Source organism: Eriocheir sinensis, chromosome 62 (genome assembly GCF_024679095.1).
Source record: "Eriocheir sinensis breed Jianghai 21 chromosome 62, ASM2467909v1, whole genome shotgun sequence".
NCBI classification, from domain to species: domain Eukaryota; kingdom Metazoa; phylum Arthropoda; class Malacostraca; order Decapoda; family Varunidae; genus Eriocheir; species Eriocheir sinensis.
The window spans coordinates 6,910,455-6,931,148 of NC_066570.1; the positions used below are offsets into that span (position 1 = coordinate 6,910,455).

Sequence of the window (20,694 nt, forward strand, 5' to 3'; positions counted from 1 at the left end):
ACTCGTCCCTCCCTCCCCTCCCCTCCCCTCTCCCCTTCCTATAAGCCGGCATTCAACACCTCCCCTTACCAATACCCTAACATTCCCCTCCTCCCCCCTCACTACCCTGGCACCCATCCCCTATCACCCCTTCCTATCCTCCCCTCTTGCCACGCTCCCAGCACCCTCACACATCCCCCTCCCTCCCCACCTTCACTCAGCACTCACCCACTATCCCCTCTCCTACCCTCTCGCTTCCCCATCTCCCTTCAAACGTTCATCCATGTCACCATTTCCACTCTTACCTTGTCACCCATCACTGCTTACCGCCATCACCATCATCACCCTACCTCTCTTTTCACGCACTCTTCTTCTCCCTTCGTTCTTTACACAACCACCATCACCACCTTCATCATCAACCTCACTATCTTCCCTTCCTCTCATCACCATCCTCACCACCAGCACTCACTCACTTTTCCTACCTTTTTTCCCCTCCCTTACACCACCACCATCACTACCATCAACACCACCTCCACTACCTTTCCTTCCACACTACCGACACCATCACCAGTGCTCCACCTCTCAGCAGACATCCCCATTCCCTCCCCCCTTCCTTGGCACCCACTCCCCTTCCCCTCACTTGGCTCTCCCCTCCTGGCACCTTCACGCCTTGAGATCACGGCCTCACACCAGTGCCAGCCTTGCCCTCCCCACCGACTGGCACTCCCTGACGGTGCATCTTCATGGTACCAGATTCCCTTCGTCGAGGCTTTGTAGTAAAATCGAATTGGTAAAATAGTACATCCAAGTGTTTTGTTTTATGGAATGGGATGGGAAAATGGAAGAGGAAGAAAAAGAAGGGAGAAAGATAGAAAAAGAGAATAGAAGGAAGAGGGAAGTATGTGAAGGAAAAAGGGAAGGGAAATGTTTTAGAATGGAAAGTAATGGGAGGAAAGTGAGAGGAAGGAAGAAAGAGGGAAATAATGACAGAAAAAAAGGATATTCGGTTCATATGTAAGTTGATATATTTTTCTGTTTTATACATTTATACATTTTTACGGGGCTTTTTTTTATTTGCAAGCTTCATTTTTCTGTACTTTTTTTTTTGGCCTTGAGCTGCCTCCTTTGTGGTGAAAAAAAAAAGAATAAGGTTGGTGTTGGTGGTGGTCGTGGTTGTGGTTGTAATGGTAGGATTGTTATTGGTGGTAGTGGTGGTGGTGATGAGTGGTAGTGTGGTGGTGGTGGAATGAAGATGGTGATGGTATTGGCAGTGGTTGTGGTCATAGTGATGGTTGTAGTGGTGGTGGTAGTGGAGGTGGTACGTGATGGTGGTGCCGGGAATGGTATTGGTGGTGATGGTGGTGGTGGTGTATTGGTGGTGATGGCGATGGTGGTGAGGCTGTGGTAGAAGTGATGGTAACAGTGGTGGTGGTAGAGGCAATGTTGGTGGTGGTAGTGGTGGTGGTGGTGGTAGTAGGGGGGGGGGGTATAAGGGCTACATCCCTGCCATCTACAAAAGCGCCTCTGTATTCTGAAGGGGAGAGGGAGAGAAGGAGGGAGGGAGGGAGAAGGAGGGAGGGAGGGAGAGTAGGAGAGGCTCAAGGTTGCTAGGACTGTGTAGGTCGTGTTGAAGAAGGAAGGGAGGGGAGGAGAGAGAGAAGAGAAGGAGAGAGGAAGAAGAAAGAAGAGGAGAGAGAAACAATTAGAGAGAAGAGGAGGAGAGGAAAGAGAGAGAGAAGATATACGAGAAGGAGGTAGGCAAGAAGAAAAGAGGAAGAGAAGAAGGGAGGCAGGGAGGAAAGAGAGAGAGGATGAGAGGAAAGAGAAGGATAGAGGAAGGGAAGAGAGGGAAGAGGAGGAGGGATTAAGGGAAAGAAGAGAAGAAAAAGAGAGGGAAAATGAGGAGGGAAGAAAAAATGAGAGAGAGAGAGAGAGAGAGAGAGAGAGAGAGAGAGAGAGAGAGAGAGAGAGAGAGAGAGAGAGAGAGAGAGACAACTTAACGTTCCCCTCAGCAACCAACCCACCACCACAGTATATAGGCCGCCCCCTTCCCCCTCCATCAGCCTCTAACCAGATTAATACCAAGGCTGTCTACTCACTACTACTTCTATTACTACTACTACTACTTGTAATACTCAATGTTCCTCGTAGTAGTATATTATCAAGTTTCATGAGTGTGATCGAACAGTTTTCTTTTTTACTGATGCACACTCCTGTATATTTACACACACACGCACACACACACACACACACATTGATTGTCTGAAATAGTTGAGTTATCGGTTATTTTTATCTGACTCCGTTTTCTTCGTATCTTCCTCCCACCCTAATCCTCTCCTTTCCCCGAGGTGTGGGTGAATCACTGCACTGCCACCTTCCTTACTCTCTCTCTCTCTCTCTCTGCCTCTCCCTTCCCCTTCCTACACATGCCCACTCTTTCCTTAATTCTTCTTCTCATTTACATTCCTCTCCATTTCCTCTTCCTCTCCCTCCTTTCTTCGTTGCTTCGTCTCTCTTTTCTCGTCCTCCTCCCACCACTACATTTTTTTTTGAGAGATTGCTCGGCCAGGCTCGCCCACCTAATATATATATATATATATATATATATATATATATATATATATATATATATATATATATATATATATATATATATATATATATATATATATATATATATATATATATATATATATATATATATATATATATATATATATATATATATATATATATATATATATATATATATATATATATATATATATATATGATACACACACACACACACACACACACACACACACACACACACACACACACACACACACACACTTTCATTCTATTCTATTGTAAATATCTTAAATAATGTTTAGTTTGTGTACATACAGAGCTTCATTATTACCATTACTTTATTATTTAATTATTACTTTTATTTTTATCAGCATTAGTATTTCTATCATTATGATGCAGTTTTCTCAGTAACCATTTATTATTATTATTATTATTATTATTATTATTATTATTATTATTATTATTATTATTATTATTATTATTATTATTATTATTATCACGATTATTTTTATTATTATCATTGTTATTGTATTTGTTATTATTATTATTATTATTATTATTATTATTATTATTATTATTATTATTATTATTATTATTATTATTATTATTATTATTATTATTATCATCATCATCATCATCATCATCATCATCATCATCATCATCATCATCATTATCATCATCATCATTATTATTATTATTATTATTATTATTATTATTATTATTTATATTACTATATTTATTACACACAAACCCCAAAATAAATGTTTAAGGAGATTTGATTTTTTTTTTCGTTATGTTAAAAATACTATTTATGCAAAAAATAATAAAAGTTTGAAGTCACCTAAAACTACCTTGTGCGATTGTAGTGTTGCATGATTTATTGTACGAGAACAGGTAAACGAAAAAATTTCCATTTCAAATGTAAATACCTACATCACGACATACCGGGAAGAACGGTACCGGTATTATTTCAGAAAACCGGATTCTTCAATACCGGTATTTTTGTCGATACCGCACATCCTTACTAACGCCTCCATCTCCCATCACCACCATCACCACCATCAACACCTAACTCCACCACCTCACGTCTCCATCACCACCATCACCACCTAACTCCACCGCCTAACGCCTCCATCCTCATGTCTTCATCCTCCATCACCACCATCACCACCATAACCAACTCCACCACCTCACGTCTACATCTCCCATCACCACCATCAACACCATAACCACCTCGAGTCTACATCCTCCATCACCACCATCAACACCTAACTCCACCACCTAAAGTCTCCATCTTCCATCACCACCATCACCACCTAACTCCACCACCTAACGCCTCCATCCTCCATCACCACCATCATCACCATAACCAACTCCACCACCTAACGCCTCCATCTTCCATCACCACCATCAACACCATAACCAACTCCACCACCTAACGCCTCCATCTTCCATCACCACCATCAACACCATAACCAACTCCACCACCTAACACCTACATCCTCCATCACCATCACCACCATAACCAACTCCACCACCTCACACCTACATCCTCCATCACGACCATCACCACCTGACTCCACCACCTCACGCCTCCATCACCACCATCACCACCATAACCAGCTCCACCACCTCACGTCTCCATCCTCTATCACCACCATTCACCATCACCACTATCACCAATCGTTCTCCTATAGCGGTCTGCATTTTTCATCACCACCATTAGGATCTCTACGTTATCATCACCACCACGACTTACTCATCACCACAAACACCACTTCCAGTCAACACCTTTACCTTTAGCAGCGTCATCACCACCAGCATCACCGCTACCCGACTCTCATCACCACCACCGCCGCAATAATGACTTTCGCCTTCAGTTACAACACCAAAACATCACCACCACCATCACCACCACCACCCCCGGAAGACATCTGCTCCGTTCTAATTTGAGAAGGCTGAACTGGACTGTGTGTGTGTGTGTGTGTGTGTGTGTGTGTGTGTGTGTGTGTGTGTGTGTGTTTTGGTATTCGTTCACACACACACACACACACACACACACACACACACACACACACACAAATAGATCATTTATTTTGTTTCCTATTTTTATTCTCTTTTCTATTTTTTCTTGTTTCCTTTATCTTCGTTCTTATTCTTCCTCCTCCTCTTCCTCCTCCTCCTCCTCTTCCTCTTCCTCCTCCTCCTCCTCCTCCCACTCCTTTATCTCGCACTTCCTTCCGGGCCTATTTTATCACCCTCCCTCCTTCTCCCTCCCCCCTCCCCCTTCACCATCACCCTCGCACCATCACCACCATCACCATCACCACCCAAGCGTAACGCACACTTTCTCCCCCTTTGGCACACACACACACACACACATACACACACAAGGTTAAGAGTTGTTTTAGTTTTATTTAATAGGTCTTAGAGGCAAACAGACGCACACAGGCATTTATTATAATTATTATTATTATTATTATTATTATTATTATTATTATTATTATTATTATTATTATTATTATTATTATTATTGTCACTACTACTACTACTACTACTACTACTACTACTACTTCTACTACTGCTACTACTGCTACTACTACTACTACTACTACCACTACTACTATTTCTACTAAGACTACGACTACGACTACGACTACGACTACTATTACTACTACTACTACTACTACAACTACTGCACCTGCTATTACTACTACACAAAAATGTCTTGCTACTTATTACAATGCTACTGAAGGTGTTGCTCAACGTGTGAGATGCTTACCTGTACCTTTCGGACCTTACTCTACGGGGTAATTACCAAGGAGGATTAAGTGGGTAAGAAGAAGGAGGAGGAGGAGGAGGAGGGCGAGGATGCAGAGTGCGTAAAAATTTGGTGAGTAAGTTAAGACAGAAACGAATAATGAAAAAATAACGTAGATGAATAAACGAGTGAGACAGGCAAGTGTAGGAAAATGAGGGAAGGAAACGAGAAGAAAAGAAAATAAGAAAAAAACTCCATATCGAAGAGGAGGGGCGATAGGAGGCGAGGATGAGCAGGTGAAGGATGAAAAGAAAAATGATTTAATAAGACAACTAACGACCAGATAATGACACAAGGGAGGGACCAGGTAGTAGAGTGGTGGAAAATAGGTTAATTGAACATAAGATAAACGACATACAGAAATAAGAAAAGGAGAAACGGCGAAGGATAAGAAGGGAAAGAAAACAATTGAGGATACATAATGACACAAGGGAGGGGCCAGGTAGTAGAGTGGCGGAAAACAGGTTAATTGGACGCAGGTAAACGATATACAGAAAAGGAGAAACGGCGCAGGATAAAGAAGGGGAAGAAAACAAATGAGGAAATATGAACATGGATAAAGATAGAGGAGGGAGAAGATGGAAGTGGGAGAGAGAATGGAAGACTTTGGAATAAGAAGAAAATATGAACAGGAAAGAAGAGAAAGGGAAAGGAAAAGGAAGATTAAGAGGAATAACACGTGAACAAAAACACGAATAACAGAAGGAAGTGAACTTGTAAGGAAAAAGACGAGAATGAAGACTTGGAAGAACACTAAGAATATAATAACAGGAAGTAGCCAGGAGTGAAAAAAAGATGAATAGGAAGAATAACAACAAAACACGAACAAAAATAACAGACGGTAAGAGGGAAAAAAAATGTTCAGGAGAGACGAAAAGGAAATGTTGGAAGTAAAATAAGGAAATAAGATGTAACAAAAAAAAAAAAGAGTAGGAAAAGGAGGAAAAAGAGGAATAGGAAGAATAGCAACTAAACACGAACAAAAATAACAGACGGTAAGAGGAAAAAAATGTTCAGGAGAGACGAAAATAAAATGTTGGAAGTAAAATAAGTAAATAAGAGGAAATAACAATAAAAAAAGAGTAGGAAAAGGAGGAAAAAGAGGAATAGGAAGAATAACAACTAAACACGAACAAAAATAACAGACGATAAGAGGAAAAAAAATGTTCAGGAGAGACGAAAATAAAATGTTGGAAGTAAAATAAGGAAATAAGATGTAACAAAAAAAAAGAGTAGGAAAAGGAGGAAAAAGAGGAATAGGAAGAATAACAACTAAACACGAACAAAAATAACAGACGATAAGAGAAAAAAAATGTTCAAGAGAGACGAAAAGGAAATGTTGGAAATAACGTAAGGAAATAAGATGTAACAAAGAAAAAGAGTAGGAAAAGGAGGAAAACGGGAAAACAAACAGGAATAACATAGATACAAAAAGATGCGGAAAATAATCAACAAGAGGCAGAGGAATACACATTAAAAGAGGGTTTCGATTTTATTATATTACATCCTCGTCTTTTGAAATTACTGAAGACACGTGAAGTACAAGGTTACTACTCGCTTGCAAACCACATATAACAAGTACTTGCTCGCTAACTACAGGTAAAATACTCGTTTCCTAACCACACAACAGGAACGTACTTGTCAACTAGGCATGACAGGTACGAGCTCGCTTAATACACAGGTCAGGTAAGTGCTTGCTAATTAAGACATAACAGGTACATGCTCGCTAACTACAGGTAACAGGTACACACTAACTAACCGAGGAAGGTGACGAGGTTCAGGAGGAGGAGGACAGGGAAGGAGAGGGCGAGGTTGGGAGTCTTGTGGAGTGTTCAGCTGTCCACTCACCAGCCTGTAATGACGAGAAGAAAACGGGGTGAGGGTTGGTTGTTTGAATGGTGCTTTATTTTCTCTCTCTCTCTCTTTCTTTCTCTCTTTCTTAAACACACACAAATATATACAATCTCAAGATGAAGAAGAAGACGAAGACGAAGAAGGAGAAAACAAAGACGAAGAAGGAGAAACAGATGAAGAAGAAGAAGGCGATGACGAAGAAGAAAAAAAAGACGAAGAAAAGAAAAAGAAAAAAGAAAAAAAAAGAACACGAGGAACAAGAACAAGATGAACAAGAAAATTAACAAAAACATGAACAAGAAAAAAAAAATACCCCTTCACCTCTCTTCAACCAATCACAACCAAGCCTCTCTAACCCATCCCGTGATTGGCTAAGCGAGGGAAAATAAGGAAAGGTGATTGGCTGAGACCCTTGCCCTTCACTACCACGCCAGCCAATCACATGACACCATTCCAGCAGCAGCCTCATTCTGATTGGCTAGGCGGAGAAGGGATGGGGTGGGAGGGGAAGAGAGGGGAAGGGATAGGAGTGTGTCTGAGAGAGAAAGTATATGGAAAGAAAGGGAAAGGAATAGGATGGTGAGGTTGAATAGATACAAAGAGAGATAAGGTGATAAGCGTGATAAGGTGTTTAAGAGAAAGTATATGGAAGAAAAGGAAAGGAAAGGAAGGAGAAGTTAAATGGATGTAAGAGAGATAAGGGTATTAGAAAGAGAAAAAGGGGATAGAAGGAAAGAGAGAAAGGATGAAAAGGGAGAGAAAATTAACAGGAAGACAGTAAGGGAAAGGAAGACGGAGGGGAAAAAGAACAAAAAAAGGAAGGAATGGGGAAGGAAAAGAACGAAAAGGGAGAGAAAGGGAATGAAAGGGGAGGAGGGGAAATGAATGAAGAGAAAAAGAGAAGAAATTAATAAAAAAGATGAAGGAAAGATAAAAGGAAGTCCAGATAAATGAAGATACGTAAATATGAAAAAAAAAGGGTTTGTGAAAAAAAAAATGGGTGGCGTTTGAAAAAAAGAAAATGGGATAGACTGAGAGAGACGGGGAATACCTAAAAGAAAAAGACGGAAATAGGTGAAACAAAAATATTAAAAAAAAAGAGAAAAGAGAAGAAGCAGGTGTGAAGGAATAGATACGAGAAAATATTAATAGATTTACGTTGAAATAGACAGAAAAAAGAAAAGAAGAGAGAGAGAGAGAGAGAGAGAGAGAGAGAGAGAGAGAGAGAGAGAGAGAGAGAGAGAGAGAGAGAGAGAGAGAGAGAGAGAGAGAGAGAGAGAGAGAATGTGTGTGTGATTGTAGTAATCTTAATCTCCGTTATGTCACCAACTTTGTGTGTGTGTGTGTGTGTGTGTGTGTGTGTGTGTGTGTGTGTGTGTGTGTGTGTGTGTGTGTGTGTGTACAAAACTCTCCACCGCAATTCTCACACACAACAGCAAAAGACAAAATAACATCCCACCAGAATCTATTACACACACACACACACACACACACACACACACACACACACACACACACACACACACACACACACCTCGCATTTACATGTATTGGTGAAGGCATGAAATTATATAGTAAATAATGATATACGAAGCAGAATAAAATAATACTTGATAATCAAATCCACACACAATGAACAAGAGTGAAGGGAAAAGAATATATTATAGAATGGGATGGAAAAATAGCAGAGGAAGAAAGAAAAAAAGGGAGAAAGATAGAAAAAGAGAATAGAAGGAAGAGGGAAGTATGCGATGGAAAAATGGAAGGGAAAAGTTTTAGAATGGAAGGAAAGTAAGGTTAGGAAAGTGAAAGGAAGAAAGAGGGAAATAATGACAGAGAAAAAAGTAGAGGGTGAAAAAGGAGAGAAGAAGAGAGGGAGTTAGATAGTGAACGAGGTAGATTGAAGAAATGAGATAATAAGGTGGAGGAAAAGGAGGGTGATGGGAGAAAGGAGGTAAAAGGGAGGAGGAGGGAGGGAAAGGAAAAAGAGGTGAGGGAAAAAAAGATAGGCGGTAGAGGAGAGAAAAAAATAAGTACGTATTGGAAAGATATTAGAAAGGCAGGTCTCTCTCTCTCTCTCTCTCTCTCTCTCTCTCTCTCTCTCTCTCTCTCTCTCTCTCTCTCTCTCTCTCTGTAACACACACACACACACACACACACTCACCATATCCACCACCATGTCCGAAACCGCCAAACCCGCGTCCGAAGCCGTGCCCGAAGCCTCTCCTGAACCCGCCGAAGCCGTGTCCGAACCCGCCTCCGAACCCGTGCCCGAACCCGTGGCCAAAGCCGTGCCCGAAGCCGAACCCGCGCGAGCCGTGGCCGAAACTTCTGAAGCCGGGCTCGGGGGCGGCCAGGGCAAAGCACGCCACCGCCAGCACCACCATCTGAAGGGAAGGGAGATTAGAAGAAAGTTGAGGTATGGGAGAAGACATTAGGGAGGGAGAGGGAAAGGGGATGGAGGCACAAAGGGAGAAAAAAAAGGTTGGAAAGTTTCGTTTAGTCGGCGCAACATCTGTGGTCATATGCCGGAGAGAGACAGAAGGGGAAGGAATTATAGGAGAAGGGAACAGACCCCAGGAGACAACCCCCGATTAATACCTGGTACCCATTCACTGCTGGGTGGACAGGGGGGTAGGGTATCGGAAAAGGCACAAAGGGAGAAAGTGGAGGTTGGGAGGAAGGGGTAAAAAGGTAGAGGGGGAAGATAGGAAGATAATAAGAGTAGAGGAATGGAAGAAGGGAGTATACATAAGGGAGAGGGGTGAATGGAAGGGGGTAGGAAGGGAGATGGAGGAATGAGCGAGAGGGAGAAGAAAGGTGAGGGTATGGAGGAAGGGAATATAAAGAAAATAGAGGAGGGATGGAGGGAGACGGAGAAAGATGGAGGAATGGGAGAGGGGGAGAGGGAGACAGGTAGAAAGTAGAGGTATGGAGGGAGAAAAAAAAAGGTAGAGGGAGGGAGAGAGGAAGAAAACTAAAAAGATGAAGGAATGGGAGAGGGGAGAGGGAGATAAAAAAAAAGTGGAGATATGGAAGAAAGGAGTAGGAAGGGAGAGGGAGGAATAGAGGGAGAGGAGGAGAAATATGGAGGTATGAGGGAGAGAAGAGGGAGAAAGTGGAGGTATGGAGAGGGAGGAATGGAGGGAGAGGAGGAGAAATATGGAGGTATGAGGGAGAGAAGAGGGAGAAAGTGGAGGTATGGAGAGGGAGGAATGGAGGGAGAAGAGGAGAAATATGGAGGTATAAGGGAGAGGGGAGGGAGAAAGTAGAGGTATGGAGAGGGAGGAAGGAAGGGAGAAGAGGAGAAATATGGAGGTATGAGGGAGAGAAGAGGGAGAAAGTGGAGGTATGGAGAGGGAGGAATGGAGGGAGAGGAGGAGAAATATGGAGGTATGAGGGAGAGAAGAGGGAGAAAGTGGAGGTATGGAGGAAGGGAGTTAGAAGATAAAGGGAGGAATTTGGGGGATAGGGAGAAAGTGGAGGTATGGTGGAAGGGAGTAGAAAGGAGATGGAGGGAGGAGGTAGGAGATAGGTAGAAAGTGGAGGAATAGATGAAGGGGGTAGAAAGGGAGGGAAGGGAGGAGAAAAAATGAAGGTACAGCAGAAGGGGGTAAGAAAAAGGGAAAGGAAGGGAGACAAGGATAAATAAAGGGAGGGAAGGAAGGAGAAAGGTGAAGGAGTGGAATAAAGAAAGAAGGAGGGAGGGAGGAGGAGGAGGAGGAGGAGGAGGAGGAGGAGGAGGAGGAGGAGGAAGAAAGAGAAATAGAGGGAAAAGTAGAAGAGGAAGGAAGGAAGGAAGGAAGGAAGTCGAGAGAGAGAGAGAGAGAGAGAGAGAGAGAGAGAGAGAGAGAGAGAGAGAGAGAGAGAGAGAGAGAGAGAGAGAGAGAGAGAGAGAGAGAGAGAGAGAGAGAGAGAGAGAGAGAGAGAGAGAGAGAGAGAGAGAGAGAGAGAGAGAGAAGAAGAAAATAAGAAAATAATTGAAAAGTTGAGAAGTAAGAAAAAAAGGGAGGAGGGAGAAGAGGAAGAAAAGTGGGAAGGAAACAGCGAAAGAAGGGGAAGAAAAAGACAGAAGGAGAGAGATAATGATAGAAAAGAAAGGAGAAAGAGAGAATAGGGAAGAGGGTGAGGAAGGGGGAGAGCGGAAATAGTGGAGGTATATTAGGGAAGAGAGAGAAAGGGAGGAAGAGAAAGAAAAGAAAGAATAGATAAAAAAGGAGAAACGGAGGAGAAAGGGAGAGGATATGGACTTAAGTATTCAGTGATTTAAATATTGTGTGTGTTTGTGTGTTTGTGTGTGTGTGTGTGTGTGTGTGTGTGTGTGTGTGTGTGTGTGTGTGTGTGTGTGTGTGTGTCCTTGAGCATAGACAAGATAAATACTAAAACACACACACACACACACACACACACACACACACACACACACACACACACACACACACACACACACACACACACAATTTAGTACCTTGGCGCAAACAAACTCATGAGCAAAACAAACATAGGTAATTCACAAACTAACAATGCCAACTTTTAACTTAGAACCCAAACTATCGACGAAACAAAACAAATAACACTAAGTAAAGATCAGACTTAGTTCTACATAATAATAAAAACACTAATCAACTCACAAAATAATCAACTAACTATCAATCACAGCTATCCCAGTCCATACGTTATCTTAGCAAACAAGGACAAGATGAAAATTACAAAACTGAATGAAAACAAGAGTTGGAGAAGCGCCTTTACATACGAAGCTAAAGTGTTTGTGTCTATTTAGCAGCGGGCTTTTTTTATAATTATTATTGTTTCCCTTTTTTGTGCCCTTGTGCTGTCTTCTTTGCTGTAAAAAATAAATAAATTAATAAACTGTCCTCCTTCTGCTCGGCCTCCAAGTCTACTCTCTGGATGGCGGGGTATTTTGTCTGCATAATCTTATTTCTATTCGCATTATATGATGGTAATAAAGTAATAAAATAGTAATAAAAACGTTAGTAAAGAACAAATAACAGCAATAATGATGATAGTAGTTTGAGAAGGCTTGAAAATGAAGACTATCATTTACACACACACAAAAAAAAAATAAAGACCAGTTTACATACAGACTTCTCTCTCTCTTTTCTATTCCACGACTTGAATGACTGAAGGAATAAGGAAATAAAAATAAATCAATATGAGAATAGAATAAAATAAGAAAATAACAACACCCATGCCTTCAGAAATACATTTATAATAGAGAAATAAATATAACTGACAAAAAATATATAACTGATTAATTAATAGAAAAGCCTCAAATATCTGCAGAATTTGATCGCGCGCAAGATTATATGCAACTGGAGGAGACAAAAAAAAGGTCTCTCTGCGTAGTACAGCATCCACGCGCGCGGGCTTGAGGCGGGGAACGGGACAGCTCACTAAAGGGCACGCGTAACCTGGTGGCGGCGGTGGTGGTGGTGGTGGTGGTGCCGGGCCGCGGGGGGGCAGGACAGTTAGCTTGCTACTTTGGGCCACCTAACAGAGACCCTCAGTTCCCTTATGTTTCACTATCTCAACATTTCGTCTTCAACTCCTTCTCCTGCTTCCACTCCTCCTCTTCCTCCTTTCTCTTCCCTCCTGCTTCGTTCATATTCCTTTCCTCCTCCTCCTCCTCTTTCTCCCTTCTCTTCCCTCCTGCTTCGTCCATCTTCCTTTCCTCCTCCTCCTAATTCTGTTCCTTCATTTTTTGCCTCCACATTATCATTCCTCCCTTCTCTCTTCTCCTCCTACCTCCCTCTTGATTTCATTCCACAACTATGCTTTTTTCTCTCCCTCCATCTTTTTTTTTTTACTTTCCTCAATTTCACCTAATCATAGTTATTTGATTCTCTCCTCTCTCTGTTTCCTCTTTTCTCTTTTGCTGCATTCTCTCATTTTTGACTATTCCCCCTTCTCCTTCTTCCTTCCTTTTGTGTATTCTCTCTCATATCTCCTTTTTCAATATGTCTCTCTCTTCCCCTTTCTCGTCTCTTACCCATTTTTTTACAATAAAGGAGACAGCTCAAGGGCACAAAAAAAGGAAACAATAATAAAAAAAAAAGCCCGCTACTCGCTGCTCCTACAAAGAAGAATCAAAGTACTCTCTCCTCCCTCTTCTGATCCTCTCCATTATGTCAATTTCTCACAAGAATCAACAAGGATGCACAATTTTACTTCATTTCCTTGGCTTTGTATTTGAGGCCGTCTTTAGTACATGCCTTACGTCCCTCCTCTAGCAACTCTGAATTCCTATCGTTGCCTTTTACAGTCTTTCCTAATTATATACCTTGTTTAACGCTCTCCTTCCTTCTGTCTATTGAAATCCTATCCTTTTTCCCTTCCTTGAGTCTTTCCCCTTACTGTACTAAATTTTTATCTTTCCTTGAGTCTTTCCCCTTTACTAAATTTCCGACCACGTGGACTCAAAGGCCATTGCTATACGGAGATGAACAAAGAGACAGCGCACAGGTATACCCATATGGCCACAATTTCACCTTTACCTTTCCCCATTAAGCTCAAATAATACTCACGCAGAGGGCCAAGAACTTCATCGTTGTGGCAGGAGGTTGAAGAGAAGGAGAATACAAAGAATAGGTGTTAGAGGAGCTTTAAGGAGACGAGCAGAAGAGCAAGGCGCAGCAGAGACGTGAACGCTCGGAAGCTGATGAAGGGCGAGGTGGACTGAGAGTAAGAGTGAGGCTGAGAAAGGGAGAATGTGATGCTTAACTGAACATACCCGGGTGATGGGGGCTTATATACCTCCTTCCGACCACTCCCTTCACCTACCCCTCAGGCTGATAGGAGGAGGAGGAGGAGGAGGAGGAGATGATGATGATGAAGGTAAGCAGCGAGAGATGGAGGAAAGGAAATGTGCAAAACTTGACTTCGGAAAAAAAAGAGCACATGAAAGTATATTGTTCTTCCGCACTCACATTTGGAATAAGAACTTAAGATCACAAGGAGTCTACGGGAGGCCTACACATGGCAGTCTAGCTAATCTAACACCGCCTATCCTCCATACCTTCGAATTTTCCTGGACTTTTCTTGAGGTATCTATCGCATCGGCACTCCTCTCATGACTGCCAGGGCTGTTCCACTCATCCTCCACACTATTAGTAAACCAATTCTTGTCTATGTCCTTGTTGAATCTGAATTTACCCAAATTAAACTCATTAATACATATCCTACCCGGTTCCCATATACCAGAGCCTCATAGACGTCGCACTTTCTATACGGTAACGGGCATCCGAAGTGTGTAGTTAGAACGTCTAGCTAAATGTCCGCTGGCCTCTGCGTCCTCCCTTTCAGACTGGCCGGTAAATGGGTCCCTGGCCGTGGCTCGGGAGGCCTGGAGGAGGTAAAATGTTAGAACCCGGATGTTACACTTGCCCGGTGCCCCGAGGTGATTGGTTCTTACCCATCATAAGCTTTTAATAAAGGGCCAACGAGGCAGAGATGAGCGGCGACGCAACACTGAGTCATAGCGGAGCGTTCATCAAATTTACCATTAACTTATTCATTTAGGAGCCAAGAGAGAGTGTGTGTGTGTGTGTGTGTGTGTGTGTGTGTGTGTGTGTGTGTGTGTGTGTGTGTGTGTGTGTGTGTGTGTGTGTGTGTGTGTGTGTGTGTGTGTGAGGGGTGAGAGGGCCCGGCCACTTGTCCCTCCCCGGGCACAGACAGGAGGAGAAAGGGCGAGTGAGAGGGAGAAAAGAGGTTACGAGGAGAGAGAGAGAGAGAGAGAGAGAGAGAGAGAGAGAGAGAGAGAGAGAGAGAGAGAGAGAGAGATACCAAAAGAACACACCCACGCCAGCTGTTCTACCAATACGAACAGCGGCAAACACAATCAAATAACTTAAGGAACGCTGAGCAAACGTCTCCGGGGATGTCTTGTTAGAAGAGGCGAAGGCGATAGAGGAGATCCACTTATTAGACACTCATGTATAACTATGTATATCAATGGTTCCCAAACGCACTCGCGACCAACGTGCCAGATTGTCGTACTCAGCCTTTTATATTTACCAACTTCCGACCCCAAAACTGTCTCCCACTAACTAGATTCATTCATATTCATCGTTAAAATAGTTAATTCCTGATGTTTCTTGGCAGTAGTTATGCGTCAAAAACCGCTATATCGTCACCCTCATAAAATAATCGCCAGTCATTTTTCAGCGATTTTCAGGTTTTTGTTTACATCGATTTTTCAGCATGACGCCCATTCTTGTATAGTTGCCTTCGTCATTCAGGGTTTGAGTGTTCTAGAATTGGCCTTTTCATTTCTGCCTAAATCTTAACCCGGTAGCAGCGACGGGCCAAATTTTCGCCATGATATAAACCCCCAAAATAGATGATGCATAAACTGATCACAAATGCGTTGATATATATTATGAAATGGTTTGTGTGAGTGATGATTTTTTTTCTCATTTTTCTCGCTTAGAGGGGCCTTTAAGAACATGATCCCCGCAGTTACCGGGTTAAGACAAATGAGATAATGACAGTTCTTTGCTGATTTCCTGTAAAGTAGAAAATAATGACTTAGGTGGTTTGTTTACGAAGGCGACGATATATCAATGATTCCCAAATGCACTCGCAACCCTTTCCCAAAAACCTTGAAACACACGCCACCCCCTGATGTCAGTAGTTTGTCGAACACATTTTTAATACACAAATTTTTAACGATAACCAGACCAAAAGATACCCTGTTAATTGTTCGGTCAACACTCAATGTATATCAGTGGTTCTTAAATGCACTAGCGATCCTTTCCCCCAAATCTTGAAACACACACGACCCCCTGATATCAGTAGTTTGCCTTACACATTTTTAATACACAAATTTTTAACGATAACCGGACCAAAAGATACCATGTTGTTCGGTCTCAAAACTCAATGCATATCAGTGGTTCCCAAATGCACTAGCGATCCTTTCCCCCAAATCTTGAAACACACGCGACCCCCTGATATCAGTAGTTTGTCTCACACATTTTTAATACACAAATTTTTAACGATAACCGGACCAAAAGATACCATGTTGTTCGGTCTCAAAACTCAATGCATATCAGTGGTTCCCAAATGCACTAGCGATCCTTTCCCCCAAATCTTGAAACACACACGACCCCCTGATATCAGTAGTTTGTCTCACACATTTTTAATACACACATTTTTAACGATAACCAGACCAAAAGATACCATGTTAATTGTTCGGTCAACACTCAATGTATATCAGTGGTTCCCAAATGCACTAGCGATCCTTTCCCCCAAATCTTGAAACACACGCCACCCCCTGATATCAGTAGTTTGCCTTACAAATTTTAAATACACAAATTTTTAACGATAACCGGACCAAAAGATACCATGTTGTTCGGTCTCAAAACTCAATGTATATCAATGGTTCCCAAATGCACTAGCGATCCTATCCCCTAAATCTTGAAACACACGCGACCCCCTGATATCAGTAGTTTGCCTTACACATTTTTAATACACAAATTTTTAACGATAACCGGACCAAAAGATACCCTGTTAATTGTTCGGTCAACACTCAATGTATATCAATGATTCCCAAATGCACTAGCGATCCTTTCCCCTAAATCTTGAAACACACGCGACCCCCTGATATCAGTAGTTTGTCTTACACATTTTCAATACTCAAATTTTTACCGATAACCGGACCAAAAGATACCATGTTGTTCGGTCTCAAAACTCAATGCATATCAGTGGTTCCCAAATGCACTAGCGATCCTTTCCCCTAAATCTTGAAACACACACGCGCCCCTGATATCAGTAGTTTGTCTTACACATTTTTAATACTCAAATTTTTACCGATAACCGGACCAAAAGATACCATGTTAATTGTGCGGTCTCAACACTCGCCAGCAAAAATATAAACTCAAATTTGATACAGAAACCTTCAGGCCACTCTATTCTCTTTTACCTTTTATTCAATTATATTTTCTTACTCTCTTTTACTTTATTTTTTACAGGCGCAGTGATTATAATGTTTTTTTTTATTTTGTTTTGTTTTTTGCCCTTGAGCTGTTTCCTTTACCAGAATAAAAGCAGAGAAAACAATCACGAAACGATAAGCTATAATTTTTTTTCCCAATCCGCTTCTTTCTAGCAAGGCGTCACGATTCCCCAGTCAATCCAGCGTAAAGAAGTTAGTTGGTAAGGTTAGGGTTTGCAGGTTTTTATTATCATAGAAGCACAATTTTAGTCTGTGAAAGAACGCACAAGTCATAAGCTCTTTGCCTCCTTCTTCCGGCCAAAACGCTGTAGAAACCCAAAATATATAGGGTCGTATTAATAAACATTCCGTCCCCAAAGTTCACATATTTGACAAGGTTTTTGAAGGAGTTTTGGGCATTTCCGGTAGTAGTTTTATGACCCTGGTGGTAGTTTGACCCTTCTACTGTACCGTGAACCTAAAGAAACACTTATTAGAACCCGATTGATCCCCTCTTTGACCTTTAGAAATAGTTGATGTGAAAAGCGGATGTCTTATAATACCGACCATAATGTACTATCTTGAGTTTTTCTTTTTCTTACAGTAGAGGAAATAGTTCAACTGCAAAAAAAAAAAGGAAACAATAATGAAAAAAAGCCCGCTACTCACTGCTCCTACAAGAGTGTCTAGAGGAGTGGCCGAAAGATAGATAGGTAGATAGATAGATAGATTGATAGATAGATAGAAAGATAGGTCAATTTAAATATAGAAATAGTAAAGAGGGTTTGAAAAGACGAATCAGCCCACAAGGAAAAGTTTCTGACAACACGAAATCATCTGTCCTCTCTATATAGAAACTTGACGAACCTATTCCTGAAGGTGTCCGGCCCTGTGACGAGTGAGATAACAGTTCGCGCCTTAAACATAACATTTAACACGAACCACCTTTAAAATAACACTTAAAAACGTATAACATGTCCTCTCAATATAGAAACTTGACGAACCTATTCCTGAAGGTGCCCGGCCCTGTGACGAGTGAGATAACAGTTCGCGCCTTAAATATAACACTTAACGTAAGCCACCTTAAAAATAACACTTAAAAACGTCTAACATGTTTTCTCTATATAGAAACTTGACGAACCTATTCCTGAAGGTGTCCGGCCCTGTGACGAGTGAGATAACAGTTCGCGCCTTAAACATAACACTTAACATAAGCCACCTTAAAAATAACACTTAAAAACGTATAACATGTCCTCTCTATATAGAAACTTGACGAACCTATTCTTGAAGGTGTCCGGCCCTGTGACGAGTGAGATAACAGTTCGCGCCTTAAACATAACATTTAACACGAACCACCTTAAAAATAACACTTAAAAACGTATAACATGTCCTATCTATATAGAAACTTGACGAACCTATTCTTGAAGGTGTCCAACAGATCATCACTCCCAAATATATCTGACTTTTAAATCTGCTCTATTCGTTCACTACTATTGCCATTTTTTCTTACGGTAAAGGAAATAGCTCAAATACAAAAAAACAAAACAAAATGAAAAAAAAAGTATACTCACTGCGCCTGTAAAAGATAAAGTAAAAGTAGAGTAAGAAAAGATAAATGAGAAAAAGGTAAAAGAAAATAGAGTTGCCCGAAGGTTTCTGTATCAAATCTGAGTTTATATTTTTGTAAGGCAGCCAATACATGAAGCCTCTATACATATACCAGTGCCTTACCTTCTAACCCAAAGCCATTGATGAGTTCTACCGTTTTCTATTACTACGAGAGACTTATTAATATCACCCTTGTTATAGTAGCCATTTCATCTCTCTCTCTCTCTCTCTCTCTCTCTCTCTCTCTCTCTCTCTCTCTCTCTCTCTCTCTCTCTCTCTCTCTATAATGAGAGAGAGAGAGAGAGAGAGAGAGAGAGAGAGAGAGAGAGAGAGAGAAAGGTACTTGTCCCTCCGCAGGCTTTAATCTGACCCAATATTTATGCTTTCATCTTGTAACGTTAGATAAGGGACACACGCACGCACGCACGCACACACACACACACACACACACACACACACACACACACACACACACACACACATGCATAGATTCAGCTGTGTGTGTATTGTGTGTGTGTGTGTGTGTGTGTGTGTTGCGGCATTTTTGCGGACTTTGTTTTCCTCAGAGACTGACCAAAATGTAGGTTAAATCTGTCTAATTCTCTCTCTCTCTCTCTCTCTCTCAGCCTACATCTTTCTTAACCTCATAAATTTAGCACAAAGCATTTATCTTCGTGTCGCAATTTACTGTAACAAGGAAAAAAAATAATAAATTCCCTCATTAGCAAAAATATTATCATTAAATCGAGCACACACACACACACACACACACACACACACACACACGGCAACAATACTGCGAAGGAAAGTGAAATTCATAGCACAGGTGAGAAGGTACGCGCAGGTGTGACATAATTTAAGCTTCGTCACCTTTACAAAAACACACCAAAAAAAAAAAAAATAATGGCGGATCACTTTTAGGGCATCAATTCAAAGGATATAAATAGTAATGAGTGCAAGTTTCATTATTCCAGTACAATATTTACCGTTTATATTTTTCCTCATACAAACTTCAACGTTTCTCACTGGGTCGTATTATGAGACATTTCGCAGCCCAAGAACACATATTTGACAAGGCTTTCGTAGGAGTTGTGGGCATTTCCAGGGGTAGTTTTATGACCCTGGTGGTAGTCTGACCCTTCTTCTGTACCGTGAACCAAAAGAAACACTTATTAGAACCCGATTGATCCCCTCTTTGACCTTTAGAAATAGCTGATGTGATGTGGCAAAGTGTCTTGTATTACCAGCCTCATATCACTCTGAAAGTCTTATTGATATGCGTCCTCAAGTTTTAAAATTCTCAAAGTCTTAAAACATTTTCGTCCTTTTCTAAGCATCATTCTCAGTGTTCTTCTGATATGCGTCTTCTATCTTAAGTAGCTATCCTTCGTTAAGTCTTGTATATCGCTATGTATCCTCCGTTTTTAAGCCTTCTCAAGTCTTACACATATTCGCTCTTTGTTTCTACCTACAGGAATCTGGAGTCCTATCTATGGAGAGCCTAGCCTTATAAGACTCTTCTGTATCCTTTGAGGTGTTCCAGTCATCTTTGTCATCTTTCAGGCGTCTGGTTGCATATGTATTTACCGTTTTAAGCTTTCAATGTGTCCAGTGTACCCTACAAAGCATTCATATTCCCAAGGGTGATCGGTGGTGGTGGTGGTGGTGGTGGGGTGGGGGTGGGTGGGGGTTGGATATAGTTCTTCACTGCTCAAGAACTCAGTGCACCATTTCAGTCTTCTATGTCTACTTTGTCCTCGTATATGTGTCCGGAGGCTTATGGATACAGCTGTAGGTTCTCCGTCTGTTCAGTGAATATTTCCCAGTAAGTGTCATGTTCCAAAGAGAGGTAAGCTTACGTATGTCGCTCTCAGCTCTTCATGTGTTCAGTGTAAACCATATCACA

General features: G+C 41.5%; 1 protein-coding gene across 2 annotated transcripts in view; it reads right to left on the bottom strand.

The window, feature by feature from the left end:
- Nucleotides 1–6,853: 6,853 nt before the first annotated feature.
- Nucleotides 6,854–20,694, bottom strand: part of LOC126986705 (keratin-associated protein 19-2-like) — a 43,662-nt gene continuing 29,821 nt past the window's right edge. Inside the window, exons 1-3 of one of the 2 annotated variants that reach the window (XM_050843064.1) lie at nucleotides 13,774–13,957; nucleotides 9,393–9,615; nucleotides 6,854–7,226 (exon numbers count right to left, since the gene is read on the bottom strand). In XM_050843064.1, coding sequence (XP_050699021.1) covers nucleotides 7,219–7,226; nucleotides 9,393–9,615; nucleotides 13,774–13,794 — 252 coding nt within the window. In that variant the 5' untranslated portion in view covers nucleotides 13,795–13,957 and the 3' untranslated portion in view covers nucleotides 6,854–7,218. Of the gene's footprint in view, nucleotides 7,227–9,392; nucleotides 9,616–13,773; nucleotides 13,958–20,694 lie in introns of those variants that run through there. The other variant, XM_050843065.1, reaches the window with a different exon arrangement.